The sequence below is a fragment of the Cololabis saira genome, chromosome 19 (assembly GCF_033807715.1).
Source record: "Cololabis saira isolate AMF1-May2022 chromosome 19, fColSai1.1, whole genome shotgun sequence".
NCBI lineage: Eukaryota > Metazoa > Chordata > Actinopteri > Beloniformes > Belonidae > Cololabis > Cololabis saira.
Window position 1 is genome coordinate 37775043 of NC_084605.1, and position 21046 is coordinate 37796088.

General features: G+C 43.4%; 1 protein-coding gene across 1 annotated transcript in view; it reads left to right on the forward strand.

Moving 5' to 3' along the window:
- The window catches only part of LOC133419131 (IgGFc-binding protein-like), a 56220-nt gene that overhangs the window by 18538 nt on the left and 16636 nt on the right, over nucleotides 1–21046 (forward strand). Inside the window, exon 7 of the mRNA XM_061708142.1 lies at nucleotides 20829–21046. This exon is cut by the window's right edge and continues 23 nt beyond it. Coding sequence (XP_061564126.1) covers nucleotides 20829–21046 — 218 coding nt within the window. The remainder of the gene's footprint in view (nucleotides 1–20828) is intronic.

The window sequence follows — 21046 nt, forward strand, 5'->3', positions numbered from 1 at the left end:
AGACAAGTAAAAGATGGGTGAGTACTTGTAATCTTCCTACGTTTGTACTCTCTAAACAGAAAACAAGTTTGATATTGTGATATTTAAATGTTCTTCTATTTTCTTCCTGCTGCTCGCATTGAAAGCCGGTTGAAAGCTCTGTAGGAAACAGTCATGATGAGGAACGGCTGATCCAGTTAGTTGAAATGAGAAGTTATCTCTATGATTCCTCCTCATTTCACTACAAAAACCTCAATAAAGTGGCAGAAATAAATATTATCCTACTATTATTATATTATTATTATTATTATTATTATTATATCTTATTATCTTATCAGAACCTTCCAGCTCCCTGGCGATCTCCCTCCAGCAGCTGCCACTTTATTGAGGTTCTTGTATTGAAATGACTGTTTCCTACAAGCGCTTTCAACCGGCTTTCAACGCGAGCGACAGGAAGAAAATGGAAACAGGACGTCCGACAAATGTTCAGCTCAAAACGGTGCTGCGTCACGCTGCGTCGCGCTGCGTCGCTGCGGCCAGTTTGGACAGTCCAATAGAAAATAAAGCAATGGAATTGTTTTTGTCGCTGACGCTCGCTCGTGTCGCATGCAGTTAGGACACGGTGTAATGTTCAAAAAATCATGTACTGGCTTCATACTCCTGACACAGACTGGTGCCGCTCTGAAGCCGCATCTTGCATTTCCTCCTCCCTCGGAGCCCTGGTCTCCTCCAGCCTTCCCCTCTCTATCTCCCAATACACTAGCAATCCTGTAGTCATAAACACTCTAAAAATTGGGTTCAATTTAGACGGAGCTTTGTGTTTAAAAACCTTCTCCATCTAAGTCCCATACACAACAATCACCTTTTCCCACCAGCTAGGTTAGACTCTGGATTTGCTTTATAGCAGAGACGAGGCATTCATAAGTTTAGGGATATGTACATTAATCGTACTTTTGCAAGTTTTGATGATTTGTCACACAAATTTGGCGTACCTCGGTCTAGCTTGTTTTGTTATTTCCAAGTTCGCCATTTCCTTTAGCATCATGACCCGAACTTTCCACATATAACATCGTCTTCTGGTTTAGATGACCTGTTGAAATCCCCGTTCAATCCTAAAAAACTCATCTCAGATTGGGAGAATGAATTAGGGGAGGACTTGCAGGAGGACATTTGGGAAAGCGCTCTATTAAGAGTAAATGACAGCACCTCCTGCGCCAAATTAAACATAATACAATTCAAGATCCTACATGTGACAGGTGTCAAAACTCTCCTGCTGATTAAATGCACGTGTTCTGGTCGTGTCCTGCCCTGGTAAATTACTGCTCCACCATTTTTAAAACAGTCAGAAGCTCCTGAATATTGATCTTCAACCCAATGCTGCCATATTGTGGCCATATTCGGTACTACAGGTATTAGACTTACAAAAGCTATAAAAATATTATTGCATTTACAACGCTGCTTACCAGAAGAAGAATATTACTGTACTGGAAGTCAAAAAATCCACCCAAAGTATCTTTATGGTTTAGTGATCTGACGCAATTCATACAGTTGAAGAAGATAAAATATTCTCTCAGGGTCCAGGGACAAATCTTTCTCTGTCTGGGATCCGGTGTTAATGTATATCAGTAAAGTTAGAATTGTGCCCACTTAGATACCACATAGCAGCCACCTACATGTGTGTGTATGTGTGTGTATGTGTGTGTATGTGTGTGTATACAGGACTGTCTCAGAAAATTAGAATATTGTAATAAAGTTCTTTATTTTCTGTAATGCAATTAAAAAAACTAAAATGTCATACATTCTGGATTCATTACAAATAAACTGAAATATTGCAAGCCTTTTATTATTTTAATATTTCTGATTATGGTTTACAGTTTAAGATTAAGATTCCCAGAATATTCTAATTTTTTGAGATAGGATATTTGAGTTTTCTTAAGCTGTAAACCATGATCAGCAATATTAAAATAATAAAAGCTGCAAGCAGCGATGAACGGGCCCTCGCACTCACAGCCACCGCCCACCATAAGCATATCAGAAATGACACCACCCACGACTTCCTATGTCAAACCATTCAAAAGTTATAGCAGAAAAAAGGGACAACCAATCAGAAGAAGGGGCGGGGCTAATTCAGGCCAATGAAGCTCAAGGACTCATTACAGAATCCCATGACACCACCCACGACTCTTTATGTCAAAACATTCAAATGTTATAGCAGGAAATAGGGACAACCAATCAGAAGAAGGGGCGGGGCTAATTTTCGCCAATTATGGTCAAGGACTCAATACCGAGTCCGATGACACCACCCACGACTCTTTATGTCAAACCTTTCAAAAGTTATGGGAGAGAAAGGTACTCTAGTGGGCGCTGTTGAGCCGTTAGGCCACGCCCATTAATGCAAACCATGAAATATCAAATGTATCGACAGGCCTGGCTTTTCTTTAAGTTGCGACATGATACAGGTGTGTACCGATTTTCGTTCATGTACGTCAAACCGTATTATGGGGCTTGAGGCGCAAAGTTTTTTCTGTCTGAACCAATCAGATGAAGGGTGGGCGCGCTTTTTGCTGTCTAGCGTCGCCACGGTAACGCTTTTGAAAGAGAAAAGTAATGCGTGGTGTCGGAGGATGGAGACGCACGTTTTGATGTATAACACACCTGGGTGCACGTTACGGTTCGGGCTGAATTAATGACCGAAGAAAGGGCATAAATTGCGCCAAAATTACACGATTAATTCAAAATGTTCAAAATGGCTGACTTCCTGTTCGGTTTCGGCCATGGCGCCAAGAGACTTTCCTTTAAGTTGCGACATGATACAGGTGTGTACCGATTTTTGTGCAAGTACGTCAAACCGTATTGTGGGGCTTGAGGCACAAAGTTTTATCTGTATGGACCAATCAGATGAATTGGGGGCGCGCTTTTTGGCGTCTATCATCGCCACGGTAACGCTTTTGACTGAGAAAAGTTATGCACGTTATTGCAGGATGGAGACGCACATTTTCATGTATAACACACCTGGGTGCACGTTACGGTTCTGGCGAAGAAGCGGCTGAAGGACTGGCATAAATTGCGCCAAAATTACATGATTAATTCAAACTGGCCGACTTCCTGTTGGGTTTCGGCCATGGCGCCAGGAGACTTTTCTTTAAGTTGTGCTATGATACAGGTGTGTACCGATAAAGGAAGCTCTGAAAACCTTAACAAACCATGGTTTACTATAGAACTTAGGAAATCCGCAAATTCAAAATTTTATGTCTATGAGTTTTGGTTCAAATATAAATCATTGGTATAGTATGCATAAATGGCTTTATGAGGGTGACACTTCCATTATAGATAAAATGTATTTCAAAATGGTTTTCAAAAATGAAAGGACACATGAGTCTATCTTTCTTGAAAAGTTAATTTAATTACTGATACTTATTAAAATATACATTTTGTTAAGGAAATCTATTAATTTTGAGATAAATAACGGTCGCCCCCAATTACTTTTTTAAGGTCGTTGCCCTATTAATGTAGGTTTAAAAACACTAAAATACCTTTGTTTTAAGTTTTCACATATATGCACACTACATTCCAAATGTTTGGAAAATGGCCAAATACATCTTTATTTTAAGTATTTTAAAAATAGGCCTCTCAAAGGCCTTATACATCATTGACCCACAATTGTGATTCAGGCTTAAAGCTCCCCTGCTACACGTCATTCAGGCAGCCAATCAGCACAGAGCCTCATTAACATAGCCCCCCCTCCCCTCAGAATCCCTCATAGACAAGGTTAGAAACGGTAAAAATAAAGACATGGCCCAGAGGCTGAATTTCTCATTTATGTAGAAAAAACCTTCAAAAGCTTGTTTTTAAGACATTCAATGCCTGTTTAAAATATACATTAAATGCCATAATAGGTCACCTTTAAATAATTTTTAAGCAAATGAAGCAACGGTAAATTCTCGCCAAATACAGTAAATTCCAGTTGTCCCTGAACGCACCAGGAGGATAATCGGCTTTTTAGAATTCCGACCGGTCCCTGAATGCACCTCCTCCGCGGCGCGGCGCGGTCCCGACCAGATCTCTATGGAGCTAGAACAGTCTCATAATTCACAAATGCACAGGACAAGTTTTACAAATGCACGGACCGATTTGCAAATACACACACCGTTTCACACGTGCACAGGACAAGTTTTACAAATGCACAGACCGATTTGCAAATACACACACAGTTTCACACGTGCACAGAACAATTCACACGTGCGTAGGACAAGATACACAAATGTATTTTTGATGCACACACAAATATAACCTGATTTACACATGTTTTTTTGTCTGTGAGCTGCGCTGGATTTGTGTGTGAGTTTTGAGACTCCCCTGACGTGACAAGATCCACACGTAGGTTTTTTTTAACACGGAAGGATCTGCAACCAATCAGATTAAAGGGGCGGATACACCTGCTGTTTGAGCTGCGTTAGCGCTGGTTTGTCGGGCTGATCAACCAGAGCCGTCAGGAGACTGCACTCCAAGTCCTGCCGATGCAGCAACTGATGAGAAACAGCGGAGATATTTATATATATTTGAACTACAGGTGTCTTTCAGGAGAACAAGCCTGTTGACGGGGGTGAATATTGCTGCAGTCTCGTTCTGGCTCTGGCCGTGGGTGGCGCTGGTCCCGGTCAGACCAGCTGACCAGGGACCAGACACGGAGGTCAGAAACAAGCAGCTGTTATCCTCACATTTATGATGTGACATCGCCACCACACAGAGACAAACGTGTGTCAAAACAGCGGTGGCAGATCAACACATTCCCGGTGCAGATAGAGTCATGCATGGGAAGATGCAGCCGTGATGATGCTGGTCGGGGTTTAGTCCACCGATCATCAAACATCTGAGCTGATACAGAGGTTCTTCGGTTATCAGTCGACTGATACCGACGTTACTCCAGATATTTGGGTAAATTAATCTCCTGACATGCGCGTGCTGCTCCACCTGGCCGCTGCTCGTCCCCGCCAGGCAGCGCAGCAGCTCTCTGCTGTCTGTCTGGTTCTGAGATGAATCAGCGGGACAGTAATACTTCGTGAAACCAAACGGAGCAAATATATAAAAATCTCCGCTGTTTTTCATCATCAGTTGCTGCATCGGCAGGACTTGGAGTGCAGTCTCCTGACGGCTCTGGTTGATCAGCCCGACAAACCAGCGCTAACGCAGCTCAAACAGCAGGTGTATCCGCCCCTTTAATCTGATTGGTTGCAGATCCTTCCGTGTTAAAAAAAACCTACGTGTGGATCTTGTCACGTCAGGAGAGTCTCAAAACTCACACACAAATCCAGCGCAGCTCACAGACAAAAAAACATGTGTAAATCAGGTTATATTTGTGTGTGCATCAAAAATACATTTGTGTATCTTGTCCTACGCACGTGTGAATTGTTCTGTGCACGTGTGAAACTGTGTGTGTATTTGCAAATCGGTCTGTGCATTTGTAAAACTTGTCCTGTGCATTTGTGAATTATGAGACTGTTCTAGCTCCATAGATCTCGGCTGAGGGCCGATAATAATATAATAAAATTGCAAAGCTGCTGTGAAATAAGGTGTAATACATGCACTGTAATTATTTTCTGTATAAAAATTGAATGTAAAAAGACGGGTTTGACTCAAAATCAGTGTGGTTTTATTTAAGTGGTCTCTGTCTAGGTAGAAGACAGAGACATGAAAGACGTGAAAAAATCGAGCTGCATTACAGACATGCGCCGCCGAAATACATCGGTGAAAACTATTCCACAGGAATATTTCACCATAGATGTCTTAAGACGACTCTACAATTATGCACACAATAAAAAAATACTTACAGATTAGGTTGGGACTCGTGTGAAAACACTGGAGGATTCATGTCGTGTGAGGAACGTCAATACGGTGCGCACGCAACGTCCCCCCGCTCCCCCCCTCCTCCCTCCCCCTCAGCCTCCGCTCCGCTGCAGGACTGGCCGGCACACAGAGCCAGCTTGCTTTAAATCCAATGGATTTAAATAAATATTCATTACCAATCGTGCGTTTTACGCACCTTAATGCCAAAAATATATTTTCACATCACAGTAAACAATATTTTTACGAAGTTTACGAAGTTAATTGGACATGGCATGACAAAAATATGATTTAATTGTATATGAATACATTTTTGGAAAAAGAGAGTTACAAAGTTCTTCAAAAGCGATATGTACCAGCGTATGATTTTTTAGTCATGTCGAAATGTATCTAAATCTGACATTTTATTGTCTTAAGACCAAGCCTATGATTTTAAATTATTATTTTACCAAAAAATTCAGAGTGACGTAAAATGGCAGTTCCCTTCAAGTTATGACCACGATACTCAACACAGTTAATAAGGACGCTTATGACAATAATATGTGTCGATTTCATTGTGATTGGATGAATGAAACAGCAATGACAGCACATAATTTGATGAAAAATGTATACCTGACCAAAAGGTGGCGCTATGGATTTCAATCCAAGATTGTCATATCCACTTGTTCAGAATGGAAGCCTGATTACATGTATTGATTTTGGGTCAATTTGGACCAATTAAGTTTAAGTTACAACAACTTTTATGTTCATGGCGAGACACCGAAATTTGACCACCTCTAACGGCCACGCCCTTTGAGAAAAACTTACAGTTTTCTCTGTCACTCATCGTCAATGTCTTACCTATTATCTGACCAACTTTGAGATCATTAATCTCATCTCGCTTGGAGCACAGATGCATACTAGAAGACATGACAATTCCTGGTGCCAACAGGTGGCGCTACAACCGATCCTGAATATTCCACCACATATGTCTTCAGGCTCAGCCTACAATCATGCACATACGTTTTCAACCACATCAAATCATGTATTGCTGAATTACAGCCAATTGATGTTTGATGGCGAGGCTTAAAAATGACCTCAAACTTCGCCGAATCACTACGGTCAAGCCCTCTGCTAAAAACTTAAAAGCTTCGCAATTTAGCGTCGGCCATGTGTCTAGATTGTACAAACCAAGTTGTGAGCCAATCTGATAAAATCTCTAGGAGGAGTTCGTTAAAGTACGAGGCCTAGAAATGATCAGAATTCATCAAAAATTACATTTTCTGTTCAAAATGACGGACTTCCTGTGTAACTTAGAGCATGGGTCCAAGAGACTTTTTTGTAGGGCTTTGTCTGATATAATAGACACATAAAGGACATTGCTGTAAGTCAAACCATATTATGGGGCTCGTCGAAAAACATAAAATAGGTGGCGCTATAGAGCCCATTCTTGTGGACCCATGCCTGTCGCCCATAAAATACGTAATTTTACGCGACTCTGGAAGCGTGTGCAAAATTTGGTGAGTTTTTGAGCATTTTAAGGCCTCCAAAAAGGCAATTCATTTACGGCGAGAATAATAATAATAATAATAATAATAATAATAATAATTAAAGCTGCAAGCAGCGATGAACGGGCCCTCGCACTCACGGCCACCGCCCCCATGAGCATATCAGAAATGACACCACCCACGACTTCCTATGTCAAACCATTCAAAAGATATAGCAGAAAAAAGGGACAACCAATCAGAAGAAGGGGCGGGGCTAATTCAGGCCAATGAAGGTCAAGGACTCCATACAGAATCTGATGACACCACCCACGACTCTCTATGTCAAACCATTCCAAAGTTATAGCAGAAAATCGGGACGACCAATCAGAAGAAGGGGCGGGGCTAATTTTCATCAATTATGGTCAAGGACTCAATACTGAGTCCCATGACACCACCCACGACTCTTTATGTCAAACCTTTCAAAAGTTATGGCAGAGAAAAGTATTCTAAGGGGCGCTGTTGAGCCGTTAGGCAACGCCCATTAATGCAAACCATGAAATATCAAATTTATCACCAGGCCTGGCCTGCATGCAAAATTTGGTGACTTTTGGAGAACTATCAAATATGGACCGATCAGATGAAGGGGAGGCGCGCTTTTTCGCGTCTAGCGTCGCCACGGTAACACTTTTGAAAGAGAAAAGTAATGTGCGTCGTCGCAGGACAGAGAAGCACATTTTGATGTAAAAAAAAAAAAAAAATTGTTGACAAAAATTTCGGCATAGGCTACAGCCAGGCTCGAACTCCCGACCTCTGGCACCAAAGACCGATATGCTCTGGGTGAGCTATGTCTCAACCATTCCTTTTGCTTTGACTTACTGGCTTAGGAGAGACCAACACAGCAATAAAACGTCTGGAACTTTTTTTCCTAATTTTTTAAATATTTGTAAGGTATAAATATTAGTAAAACACTACAATTTCATTTATTACTCTTTCTGTAAGCATTCTACCGAGGTTCTAACCGGGCTGAGCACGGGACTATTTCTGACGTCACCACATTACAACAGCTGATCGGTCGGGGGGCGGGGCCGTCATCACCCTACTCGCCACTGATCGGTCGGGGGGCGGGGCCGTCATCACCCTACTCGCCACTGATTGGTCGGGGGGCGGGGCCGTCATCACCCTACTCGCCCCTGATTGGTCGGGGGGCGGGGCCGGCAGACGTTTGAATCAGGAAGCGGGAGTCAAACCATTAAAAAGTTATAGCAGAAAAAAGGGAAAACCAATCAGAAGAAGGGGCGGGGCTAATTAAGGCCAACGAAGCTTAAGGACTCATTACAGAGTCCCATGACACCACCCACAACTTCCTATGTCAAACCATTCAAAAGTTATGGCAGATAAAAGTATTCTAGGGGGCGCTGTTGAGCCGTTAGGCCACGCCCATTAATGCAAACCATGAAATATCAAATTTATCGCCAAGTCTGGCTTGCATGCAAAATTTTGTGACTTTTGGAGAACTATCAAATATGGACCAATCAGATGAAGGGGACGAGCGCTTTTTCACGTCTAGCGTCGCCACAGTAACACTTTTTAAAGAGAAAAGTAATGTTCGTCGTCACAGGACAGAGACGAACATTTTGATGTAAAAAAAACACAAAAATTGCTGACAAAAAATTCGGCATTTTGCCAGGCTTGAACTCTCGACCTCTGGCAGCAAAGACCGTAATAATCTGGCTGAGCTAAGTCTCAGCTATTCCTTTCATTTGACCTACTGGATTAGGACAGACCAACATAGCGATAAAATGTTTGGAACTTTTTTTTCCAAATTTTTTAAATATTTGTAAGTTATAAATATTAGTAAAACCCTACTATTTTAATTATTACTTTTTCTGTAACCATTCTGCCAAGGTTGTAACCGGGCTGAACCGGGAATATTTCTGAGGTCACCACATTACAGGGAGCTGATTGGTCGGGGGGCGGGGCCGTCATCACCCTACTCGCCACTGATTGGTCGGGGGGCGGGGCCGTCATCACCCTACTCGCCACTGATTGGTCGGGGGGCGGGCCGTCATCACCCTACTCGCCACTGATTGGTCAGGGGGCGGGGCCGGCAGACGTTTGAATCAGGAAGCGGGAGTCAGCGCGAGAGCGACTGGCGGCTCGCAGCAATTTTATTATAAAAAAGGACAACCAATCAGAAGAAGGGGCGGGGCTAATTCAGGCCAATGAAGGTCAAGGACTCCATAAAGAATCTGATGACACCACCCACGACTCTCTATGTCAAACCATTCAAAAGTTATAGCAGAAAATCGGGACAACCAATCAGAAGAAGGGGCGGGGCTAATTAAGGCCAACGAAGCTTAAGGACTCATTACAGAGTCCCATGACACCACCCACGACTCTCTATGTGAAACCATTCAAAAGTTATGGCAGAGAAAAGTATTGTAGGGGGCGCTGTTGAGCCGTTAGGCCACGCCCATTAATGCAAACCATGAAATATCAAATTTATCGCCAGGCCTGGCTTGCATGCAAATTTTGGTGACATTTGGAGAACTATCAAATATGGACCAATCAGATGAAGGGTGGGTGCGCTTTTTCGCGTCTAGTGTCGCCACGGTAACACTTTTGAAAGAGAAAAGTAATGCGTGTAGTTGCACGATGGAGACGCACATTTTGGTGTATAACACACCTGGGTGCACGTTACGGTTCGGGCTGAATTAACTGCCGAAGGAATGGCATAAATTGCGCCAAAATGACACAATTAATTCAAAATGGCCGACTTCCTGTTCGGTTTCGGCCATGGCTCCAAGAGACTTTTCTTTAAGTTGCGACATGATACAGGTGTGTACCGATTTCCGTGCATGTACGTCAAACCGTATTGTGGGGCTTGAGGCACAAAGTTTTCCGGGGGGCGCTGTTGAGCCATTTTGCCACACCCATTAATGCAAACCTTTAAATATCAAATTTATCGCCAGGCCTGGCTTGCATGCCAAATTTGGTGCCTTTTGGGGAACTATCAAATATGGACCAATCAGATGAAGGGGGGGTGGGCTTGTTGGCGTCTAGCGTCGCCACGGTAACACTTTTGAAAGAGAAAAGTAATGCGTGTAGTCGCAGGATGGAGACGCACATTTTTATGTATATCACATCTGGGTTCACGATACGGTTCGGGCTGAATTAATTCTCGAAGGAATGGCATATATTGCTCCAAAATTACGCCATTAATTCAGAATGTTCAAAATGGCCGACTTCCTGTTCGGTTTCGGCCATGGCGCCAAGAGACTTTTCTTTTAGTTGCGACATGATACAGGAGTGTACCGATTTTCGTTCATGTACGTCAAAGCGTATTATGGGGCTTGAGGCGCAAAGTTTTTTCTGTCTGAACCAACCAGATGAAGGGTGGCCGCGCTTTTTGCCGTCTAGCGTCGCCACGGTAACGCTTTTGAAAGAGAAAAGTAATGCGTGTAGTCGCAGGATGGAGACGCACATTTTGATGTATAACACACTTGGGTGCACATTACGGTTCGGGCTGAATTAACTTTCGAAGGAATGGCATAAATTTCGCCAAAATGACACAACTAATTCAAAATGGCCGACTTCCTGTTCGGTTTCGGGCATGACGTCAAGAGACTTTTCTTTAAGTTGTCCCATGATACAGGTGTGTACCGATTTTCGTGCATGTACGTCAAACCGTATCGTGGGGCTTGAGGCACAAAGTTTTCAAGGGGGCGCTGTTGAGCCATTTTGCCACGCCCATTAATGCAAACCATTAAATATCAAATTTTTCGCCAGGCCTGACTTGGGTGCAAAATTTGGTGACTTTTTGGGCATGTTTAGGGGGGCAAAAAGGCCTTCCTTTTGTCAGGAAAATAATAATAATAATTAAAGCTGCAAGCAGCGATGAACGGGCCCTCGCACTCACGGCCACCGCCCCCCTTAAGCATATCAGAAAAGACACCACCCACGACTTCCTATGTCAAACCATTCCAAAGTTATAGCAGAAAATCGGGACAACCAATCAGAAGAAGGGGCAGGGCTAATTAGGGCCAACGAAGCTTAAGAACTCATTACAGAGTCCCATGATACCACCCACGACTCCCTATGTCAAACCATTAAAAAGTTATAGCAGAAAAAAGGGACAACCAATCAGAAGAAGGGGCGGGGCTAATTCTGGCCAATGAAGGTCAAGGACTCCATAAAGAATCTGATGACACCACCCAGGACTCTCTATATCAAACCATTCCAATGTTATAGCAGAAAATCGGGACAACCAATCAGAAGAAGGGGTGGGGCTAATTAAGGACAACGAAGCTTAAGGACTCATTACAGAGTCCCATGACACCACCCACAACTTCCTATGTCAAACCATTCAAAAGTTATGGCAGATAAAAGTATTCTAGGGGGCGCTGTTGAGCCGTTAGGCCACGCCCATTAATGCAAACCATGAAATATCAAATTTATCGCCAAGTCTGGCTTGCATGCAAAATTTTGTGACTTTTGGAGAACTATCAAATATGGACCAATCACATGAAGGGGGGGCGCGCCTTTTGGCGTCTAGCGTCGCCACGGTAACACTTTTGACTGAGAAAAGTAATGCGTGGTGTCGCAGGATGTAGACGCACATTTTGATGTATAACACACCTGGGTGCACGTTACGGTTCGGGCTGAATTAACTGCCGAAGGAATGGCATAAATTTCGCCAAAATGACACAATTTATTCAAAATGGCCGACATCCTGTTCGGTTTCGGCCATGGCTCCAAGAGACTTTTCTTTAAATTGTGCCATGATACAGGTGTGTAGCGATTTTCGTGCATGTACGTTGACATTACCCCTCTGCCACGAATCAGCTTGGCCGTTTTCTGACTGACTGATTAAGGAGAGACCAACATAGCGATATGATCTGAGTCCCGAATTGTTTTTTCGTAATTTTTAAAATATTTGTAAGATAAATATTAGTAAAACCCCACTATTTGTGCTTTTGTGAATAGCATGTTCCAGTCTTTACTTCCTAGACCCACACACTGCATGGAGGAGAGCATTTGATTTATTGTTCACGTAACATTACTTTTATTTTTTCACAACCAAACCACGCACTTTATTTATGTCATTTGCACCGGGCAAGGACAAAAAATAAATGATTCCACCAAAATTCCATACAGAGTCCCATGACACCACCCACAACTTCCTATGTCAAACCATTCAAAAGTTATAGCAGATAAAAGTATTCTAGGGGGCGCTGTTGAGCCGTTAGGCCACGCCCATTAATGCAAACCATGAAATATCAAATTTATCGCCAAGTCTGTCTTGCATGCAAAATTTGGTGACTTTTGGAGAACTATCAAATATGGACCAATCAGATTTCAAAATGGCCGACTTCCTGTTCGGTTTCGGCCATGGCTCCAAGAGACTTTTCTTTAAGTTGTGCCATGATACAGGTGTGTAGCGATTTTCGTGCATGTACGTCAAACCGTATTGTGGAGCTTGAGGCACAAAGTTTTCAGGGGGGCGCTGTTGAGCCATTTTGCCACGCCCATTAATGCAAACCATGAAATATCAAATTTATCGCCAGGCCTGACTTGCATGCCAAATTTGGTGCCTTTTGGGGAACTATCAAATATGGACCAATCAGATGAAGGGGGGGTGCGCTTGTTGGCGTCTAGCGTCGCCACGGTAACACTTTCGAAAGAGAAAAGTAATGCGTGTAGTCGCAGGATGGAGACACATATTTTGATGTATAACACATCTGGGTTCACGATACGGTTCGGGCTGAATTAACTCTCGAAGGAATGGCTCATATTGCTCCAAAATTACGCGATTAATTCAGAATGTTCAAAATGGCCGACTTCCTGTTCGGTTGCGGCCATGGCGCCAAGAGACTTTTCTTTAAGTTGCGACATGATACAGGTGTGTACCGATTTTCGTTCATGTACGTCAAAGCGTATTATGGGGCTTGAGGCGCAAAGTTTTTTCTGTCTGAACCAATCAGATGAAGGGTGGGCACGCTTTTTGGCGTCTAGCGTCGCCACGGTAACGCTTTTGAAAGAGAAAAGTAATGCGTGGTGTCGGAGGATGGAGACGCACATTTTGATGTATAACACACTTGGGGGCACGTTACGGTTCGGGCTGAATTAACTTTCGAAGGAATGGCATAAATTTCGCCAAAATGACACGACTAATTCAAAATGGCCGACATCCTGTTCGGTTTCGGGCATGACCCCAAGAGACTTTTGTTTAAGTTGTCCCATGATACAGGTGTGTACCGATTTTCGTGCATGTACGTCAAACCGTATCGTGGGGCTTGAGGCACAAAGTTTTCAAGGGGGCGCTGTTGAGCCATTTTGCCACGCCCATTAATGCAAACCTTTAAATATCAAATTTTTCGCCAGGCCTGACTAGGGTGCAAAATTTGGTGACTTTTTAGGCATGTTAAGGGGGGCAAAAAGGCCTTCACTTTGTCAGGAAAATAATAATAATAATAATAATAATAATAAAAATTCCTGCAAATACAATAGGGCCTTCGCTCTGAAGGTGCTCGGGCCCTAATTAAAGCTGCAAGCAGCAATGAACGGGCCCTCGCACTCACGGCCACCGCCCCCCATAAGTATCAGAAAAGACACCACCCACGACTTCCTATGTCAAACCATTGAAAAGTTATAGCAGAAAAAAGGGACAACCAATCAGAAGAAGGGGCGGGGCTAATTCAAGCCAATGAAGGTCAAGGACTCCATACAGAATCTGATGACACCACCCACGACTCTCTATGTCAAACCATTCAAAAGTTATAGCAGAAAAAAGGGACAACCAATCAGAAGAAGGGGCGGGGCTAATTTAAGCCAATGAAGGTCAAGGGCTCCATAAAGAATCTGATGACACCACCCACGACTCTCTATGTCAAACCATTCCAAAGTTATAGCAGAAAATCGGGACAACCAATCAGAAGAAGGGGCGGGGCTAATTAAGGCTAACGAAGCTTAAGGACTCATTACAGAGTCCATTGACACCACCCATGACTTCCTATGTCAAACAATTAAAATGTTATAGCAGAAAAAAGGGACAACCAATGACAAGAAGGGGCGGGGCTAATTCAGGCCAATGAAGGTCAAGGACTCCATACAAAATCTCATGACACCACCCAGGACTCTCTATGTCAAACCATTCCAAAGCTATAGCAGAAAATCGGGACAACCAATCAGAAGAAGGGGCGGGGCTAATTAAGGCCAACGAAGCTTAAGAACTCATTACAGAGTCCCATTATACCACCCATGACTTCCTATGTCAAACCATGCAAAAGTTATAGCAGAAAAAAGGGACAACCAATCAGAAGAAGGGGCGGGGCTAATTAACGCCAACGAAGCTTAAGGACTAATTACAGAGTCCCATGACACCACCCACAACTCTATGTCAAACCATTCAAAAGTTATGGCAGAGAAAAGTATTCTAGGGGGCGCTGTTGAGCCGTTAGGCCACGCCCATTAATGCAAACCATGAAATATCACATGTATCGCCAAGTCTGGCTTGCATGCAAAATTTGGTGACTTTTGGAGAACTATCAAATATGGACCAATCACATGAAGGGGGGGCGCGCCTTTTGGCGTCTAGCGTCGCCACGGTAACACTTTTGAAAGAGAAAAGTAATGCGTGGTGTCGCAGGATGTAGACGCACATTTTGATGTATAACACACCTGGGGGCACGTTACGGTTCGTGCTGAATTAACTGCCGAAGGAATGGCATAAATTTCGCCAAAATGACACAATGTATTCAAAATGGCCGACATCCTGTTCGGTTTTGGCCATGGCTCCAAGAGACTTTTCTTTAAGTTGTTCCATGATACAGGTGTGTAGCGATTTTCGTGCATGTACGTCAAACCGTATTGTGGGGCTTGAGGCACAAAGTTTTCTAGGCGGCGCTGTTGAGCCATTTTGCCACGCCCATTAATGCAAACCATGAAATATCAAATTTATCGCCAGGGCTGGCTTGCATGCCAAATTTGGTGCCTTTTGGGGAACTATCAAATATGGACCAATCAGATGAAGGGGCGGTGCGCTTGTTGGCATCTAGCGTCGCCACGGTAACACTTTTGAAAGAGAAAAGTAATGCGTGTAGTCGCAGGATGGAGACGCACATTTTGATGTATAACACATCTGGGTTCACGATACGGTTCGGGCTGAATTAACTCTCGAAGGAATGGCATATATTGCTCCAAAATTACGCAATTAATTCAGAATGTTCAAAATGGCCGACTTCCTGTTCGGTTTCGGCCATGGCGCCAAGAGACTTTTCTTTTAGTTGCGACATGATACAGGTGTGTACCGATTTTCGTTCATGTACGTCAAACCGTATTATGGGGCTTGAGGCACAAAGTTTTTTCTGTCGAACCAATCAGATGAAGGGTGGGCGCGCTTTTTGGCGTCTAGCGTCGCCACGGTAACGCTTTTGAAAGAGAAAAGTAATGCGTGTTGTCGCAGGATGGAGACGCACATTTTGATGTATAACACACTTGGGGGTACGTTACGGTTCGGGCTGAATTAACTTTCGAAGGAATGGCATAAATTTCGCCAAAATGACACGACTAATTCAAAATGGCCGACATCCTGTTCGGTTTCGGGCATGACCCCAAGAGACTTTTCTTTAAGTTGTCCCATGATACAGATGTGTACCGATTTTCGTGCATGTACGTCAAACCGTATCGTGGGGCTTGAGGCACAAAGTTTTCAAGGGGGCGCTGTTGAGCCATTTTGCCACGCCCATTAATGCAAACCTTTAAATATCAAATTTTTCGCCAGGCCTGACTAGGGTGCAAAATTTAGTGACTTTTTGGGCATGTTAAGGGGGGCAAAAAGGCCTTCACTTTGTCAGGAAAATAATAATAATAATTAAAGCTGCAAGCAGCGATGAACGGGCCCTCGCACTCACGGCCACCGCCCCCCCATAAGCATATCAGAAATGACACCACCCAAGACTTCCTGTGTCAAACCATTCAAAAGTTATAGCAGAAAAAAGGGACAACCAGGGACAACCAATCAGAAGAAGGGGCGGGGCTAATTAAGGCCAACGAAGCTTAAGGACTCATTACAGAGTCCCATGACACCACCCACGACTCTCTATGTCAAACCATTCAAAAGTTATAGTAGAAAAAAGGGACAACCAATCAGAAGAATGGGCGGGGCTAGTTAAGGCCAACGAAGCTTAAGGACTCATTACAGAGTCCCATGACATCACCCACAACTTCCTATGTCAAACCATTCAAAAGTTATGGCAGATAAAAGTATTCTAGGGGGCGCTGTTGAGCCGTTAGGCCACGCCCATTAATGCAAACCATGAAATATCACATTTATCGCCAGGCCTGGCTTGCATGCAAAATTTGGTGACTTTTGGAGAACTATCAAATATGGACCAATCAGATAAAGGGGGGGCGCGGCTTTTGGCGTCTAGCGTCGCCACGGTAACACTTTTGAAAGAGAAAAGTAATGCGCGTAGTCGCAGGATGGAGACGCACATTTTGATGTATAACACACCTGGGTGCACGTTACGGTTCGGGCCGTATTAATTGCCGAAGGAATGGCATATATTGCTCCAAAATTACGCGATGAATTCAGAATGTTCAAAATGGCCGACTTCCTGTTCGGTTTCGGCCATGGCTCCAAGAGACTTTTCTTTAAGTTGCGACATGACACAGGAGTGTACCGATTTTCGTTCATGTACGTCAAACCGTATTCTGGGGCTTGAGGCTCAAAGTTTTTTCTGTCTGAACCAATCAGACGAAGGGTGGGCGTGCTTTTTGGCGTCTAGCGTCGCCACGGTAACGCTTTTTAAAGAGAAAAGTAATGCGTGGTGTCGGAGGATGGAGACGCACATTTTGATGTATAACACACCTGGGTGCACGTTACGGTTCGGGCCGTATTAACTGCCGAAGGAAGGCATAAATTTCGCCAAAATGACACGATTAATTCAAAATGGCCGACTCCCTGTTCGGTTTCTCGACATGACGCCCAGAGACTTTTCTTTAAGTTGCGACATGATACAGGTGTGTACCGATTTTCGTGCATGTACGTCAAACCGTATCGTGGGGCTTGAGGCACAAAGTTTTCAAGGGGGCGCTGTTGAGCCATTAGGCCACGCTCATTAATGCAAACCATTAAATATAAAATTTTTCGCCAGGCCTGGCTTGCGTGCAAAATTTGGTGACTTTTTGGGCACGTTTAGGGGGGCAAAAAGGCCCTCCTTTCGTCAGAAAAATAATAATAATAATAATAACGCGAAGAATTCCTACAGATACAATAGGGCCTTCGCACTGAAGGTGCTCGGGCCCTAATTAAAGCTGCAAGCAGCGATGAACGGGCCCTCGCACTCACGGCCACCTCCCCCCATAAGCATATCAGAAATGACACCACCCACGACTTCCTATGTCAAACCATTCAAAAGTTATAGCAAAAAAAAGGGACAACCAATCAGAAGAAGGGGCGGGGCTAATTCAGGCCAATGAAAGTCAAGGACTCCATACAGAATCTGATGACACCACCCACGACTTTCTATGTCAAACCATTCAAAAGTTATAGCAGAAAATCGGGACAACCAATCAGAAGAAGGGGCGGGTCTAATGAAGTCCAACGAAGCTTAAGAACTCATTACAGAGTCCCATGACACCACCCACGACTTCCTATGTCAAACCATTAAAACGTTATAGCAGAAAAAAGGGACAACCAATCAGAAGAAGGGGCGGGGTTAATTCAGGCCAATGACGGTCAAGGACTCCATACAGAATCTGATGACACCACCCACGACTCTCTATGTCAAACCATTCCAAAGTTATAGCAGAAAATCGGGACAACCAATCAGAAAAAGGGGCGGGGCTAATTAAGGCCAACGAAGCTTAAGGACTCATTACAGAGTCCCATGACACCACCCACAACTTCCTATGTCAAACAATTAAAAAGTTATAGCAGAAAAAAGGGACAACCAATCAGAAGAAGGGGCGGGGCTAATTCAGGCCAACGAAGCTTAAGGACTCATTACAGAGTCCCATGACAGCACCCACAACTTCCTATGTCAAACCATTCAAAAGTTATGGCAGAGAAAAGTATTCTAGGGGGCGTTGTTGAGCCGTTAGGCCACGCCCATTAATGCAAACCATGAAATATCAAATTTATCGCCAAGTCTGGCTTGCATGCAAAATTTGGTGACTATCAAATATGGACCAATCAGATGAAAGGGGGGTGCACTTGTTGGCATCTAGCGTCGCCACGGTAACGCTTTTGAAAGAGAAAAGTAATGCGTGGTGTTGCAGGATGGAGACGCACATTTTGATGTATAACACACCTGGGTGCACGTTACGGTTCGGGCTGAATTAACTGCCGAAGGAATGGCATAAATTTCGCCAAAATGACACAATTTATTCAAAATGGCCGACATCCTGTTCGGTTTCGGCCATGGCTCCAAGAGACTTTTCTTTAAGTTGTTCCATAATACAGGTGTGTAGCGATTTTCGTGCATGTACGTCAAACCGTATTGTGGGGCTTGAGGCACAAAGTTTTCCGGGGGGCGCTGTTGAGCCATTTTGCCACGCCCATTAATGCAAACCATGAAATATCAAATTTATCGCCAGGCCTGGCTTGCATGCCAAATTTGGTGCCTTTTGGGGAACTATCAAATATGGACCAATCAGATGAAGGGGGGGTGCGCTTGTTGGCGTCTAGCGTCGCCACGGTAACACTTTTGAAAGAGAAAAGTAATGCGTGTAGTCGCAGGATGGAGACGCACATTTTGATGCATAACACATCTGGGTTCACGATACGGTTCGGGCTGAATTAACTCTCGAAGGAATGGCATAAATTGCGCCAAAGTGACACGATTAATTCAAAATGGCCGACTTCCTGTTCGGTTTCGGGCATGGCGCCAACAGACTTTTCTTTAAGTTGTCCCATGATACAGGTGTGTACCGATTTTCGTGCATGTACGTCAAACCGTATCGTGGGGCTTGAGGCACAAAGTTTTCAAGGGGGCGCTGTTGAGCCATTTTACCAAGCCCATTAATGCAAACCATTAAATATAAAATTTTTCGCCAGGCCTGACTTGGGTGCAAAATTTGGTGACTTTTTGGGCATGTTAAGGGGGGCAAAAAGGCCATCACTTTGTCAGAAGAAAAAAAAAAAAAATAATAATAATAAAAATTCCTGCAAATACAATAGGGCCTTCGCACTAGAAGTGCTCGGGCCCTAATAATAATAAACATCACAGATACAATAGGGTCCTCGCACTTTCAGTGCTCGGGCCCTAATAAAAGGCTTGCAATATTTCAGTTGATTTGTAATGAATCCAGAATGTATGACATTTTTGTTTTTGTAATTGTATTACAGAAAATCTGAGACATTTTCTGAGACAGTCCTGTATATGTGCATGTTAACTTACTCTATTCATCATTGGTCCATGTTGTTTTATTTGTTTTTCGTTTTTTTTCATTCAATTTTCCAATTCTGTTGGTTAGGCGTCCAACGTGTTCAGGGGATGGGAGGGCAGGGGTGTTAAAATATAAAAATTAGCATTATAATCCTTTTGTGTCTATATCCATGTGCTGTGCTATTAATGCTCAATGATAAATAAAATGATATTAAAAAAAGAAGACAGTATTGTGGTGAAGCAGCAGCAGATGGAGGTGTTGACCTCATCAGTGAATTCAACCTCTGAAGAGATCAGTACACACAGAAGATAAATGATTCCCACTAGGGTTGTCCCGATCAGGATGTTTTAGCTCCTGATCCGATCCCGATCACTTGAGTTTGAGTATTTGCTGATACCGATTTTTCCCGATCCAATAACTTTTTTTGGCTCCCGATACATTTCCGATACTTTTTCCCGATCACATACATTTTGGCAATGAATTTAAAAAAAAAGGAGAACAACATGGACATATAACATGGACATGGACAACATGGACATATAACATGGACATGGACAACATGGATATTATTTCAATAAAGCTTATCAGCTCTGGTGCCACAAAATGTAAAAACATGAAATTGTAAACTAAAACAAAAAGTGCAGAATAGTGCATTAACAAAAATAAATACATTTAACTTCAAAAGAGGTAATTGAATGACATCCAGTCAAACTCACAAACACAAGAAAATTAAAGTACTTTTTGGCTTAACCTTAGTGTAACATTCTGAATGGCATGAAATGAATAACAGCAGCTTAATGAACATTTCACAATTCAAACATGTAAACCATGTTAGTTTAGCCGCCGGCCAGAAGTGACGTTAAATGCAACGATATATAAAACTATTTAATATATATTAAAAACATTAATAACTAGGTATTTCCCGATACTTTTTTGGCCGATACCGATGTTTTGAAAATGCCGTGATCGATCAGGACAACACTAATTCCCACAAGTACCTTCAATAAATACTTGTATGAATTAGGAACAAATAAAGTACTTTCTGCTTATACAGAGCTGCTGATGGTCCCTGTTTTCAGGGAGACAGCACCACCTGGTGGACACGCTCCTCACCAGCAGCTCATGATGTGTGTGCTCCTTCTCCATCAGGTGCACCCCGAACAACATCTGCACTTTGACCGGCCCCACTGTGATCAACGTCCACGGCCACGTCACCTCTGTGGAGGATCGCTGCACGTACACTCTCATGTCAGATAATCAACTCTTCTCACATTTTGAAGTTCTGGCCAGCTACCAGGACCGACGTCGCACAGATGTGAGCTTTCTGGACAGTGTGACACTGAAAAACACTGGTGTTGAGGTTCTCC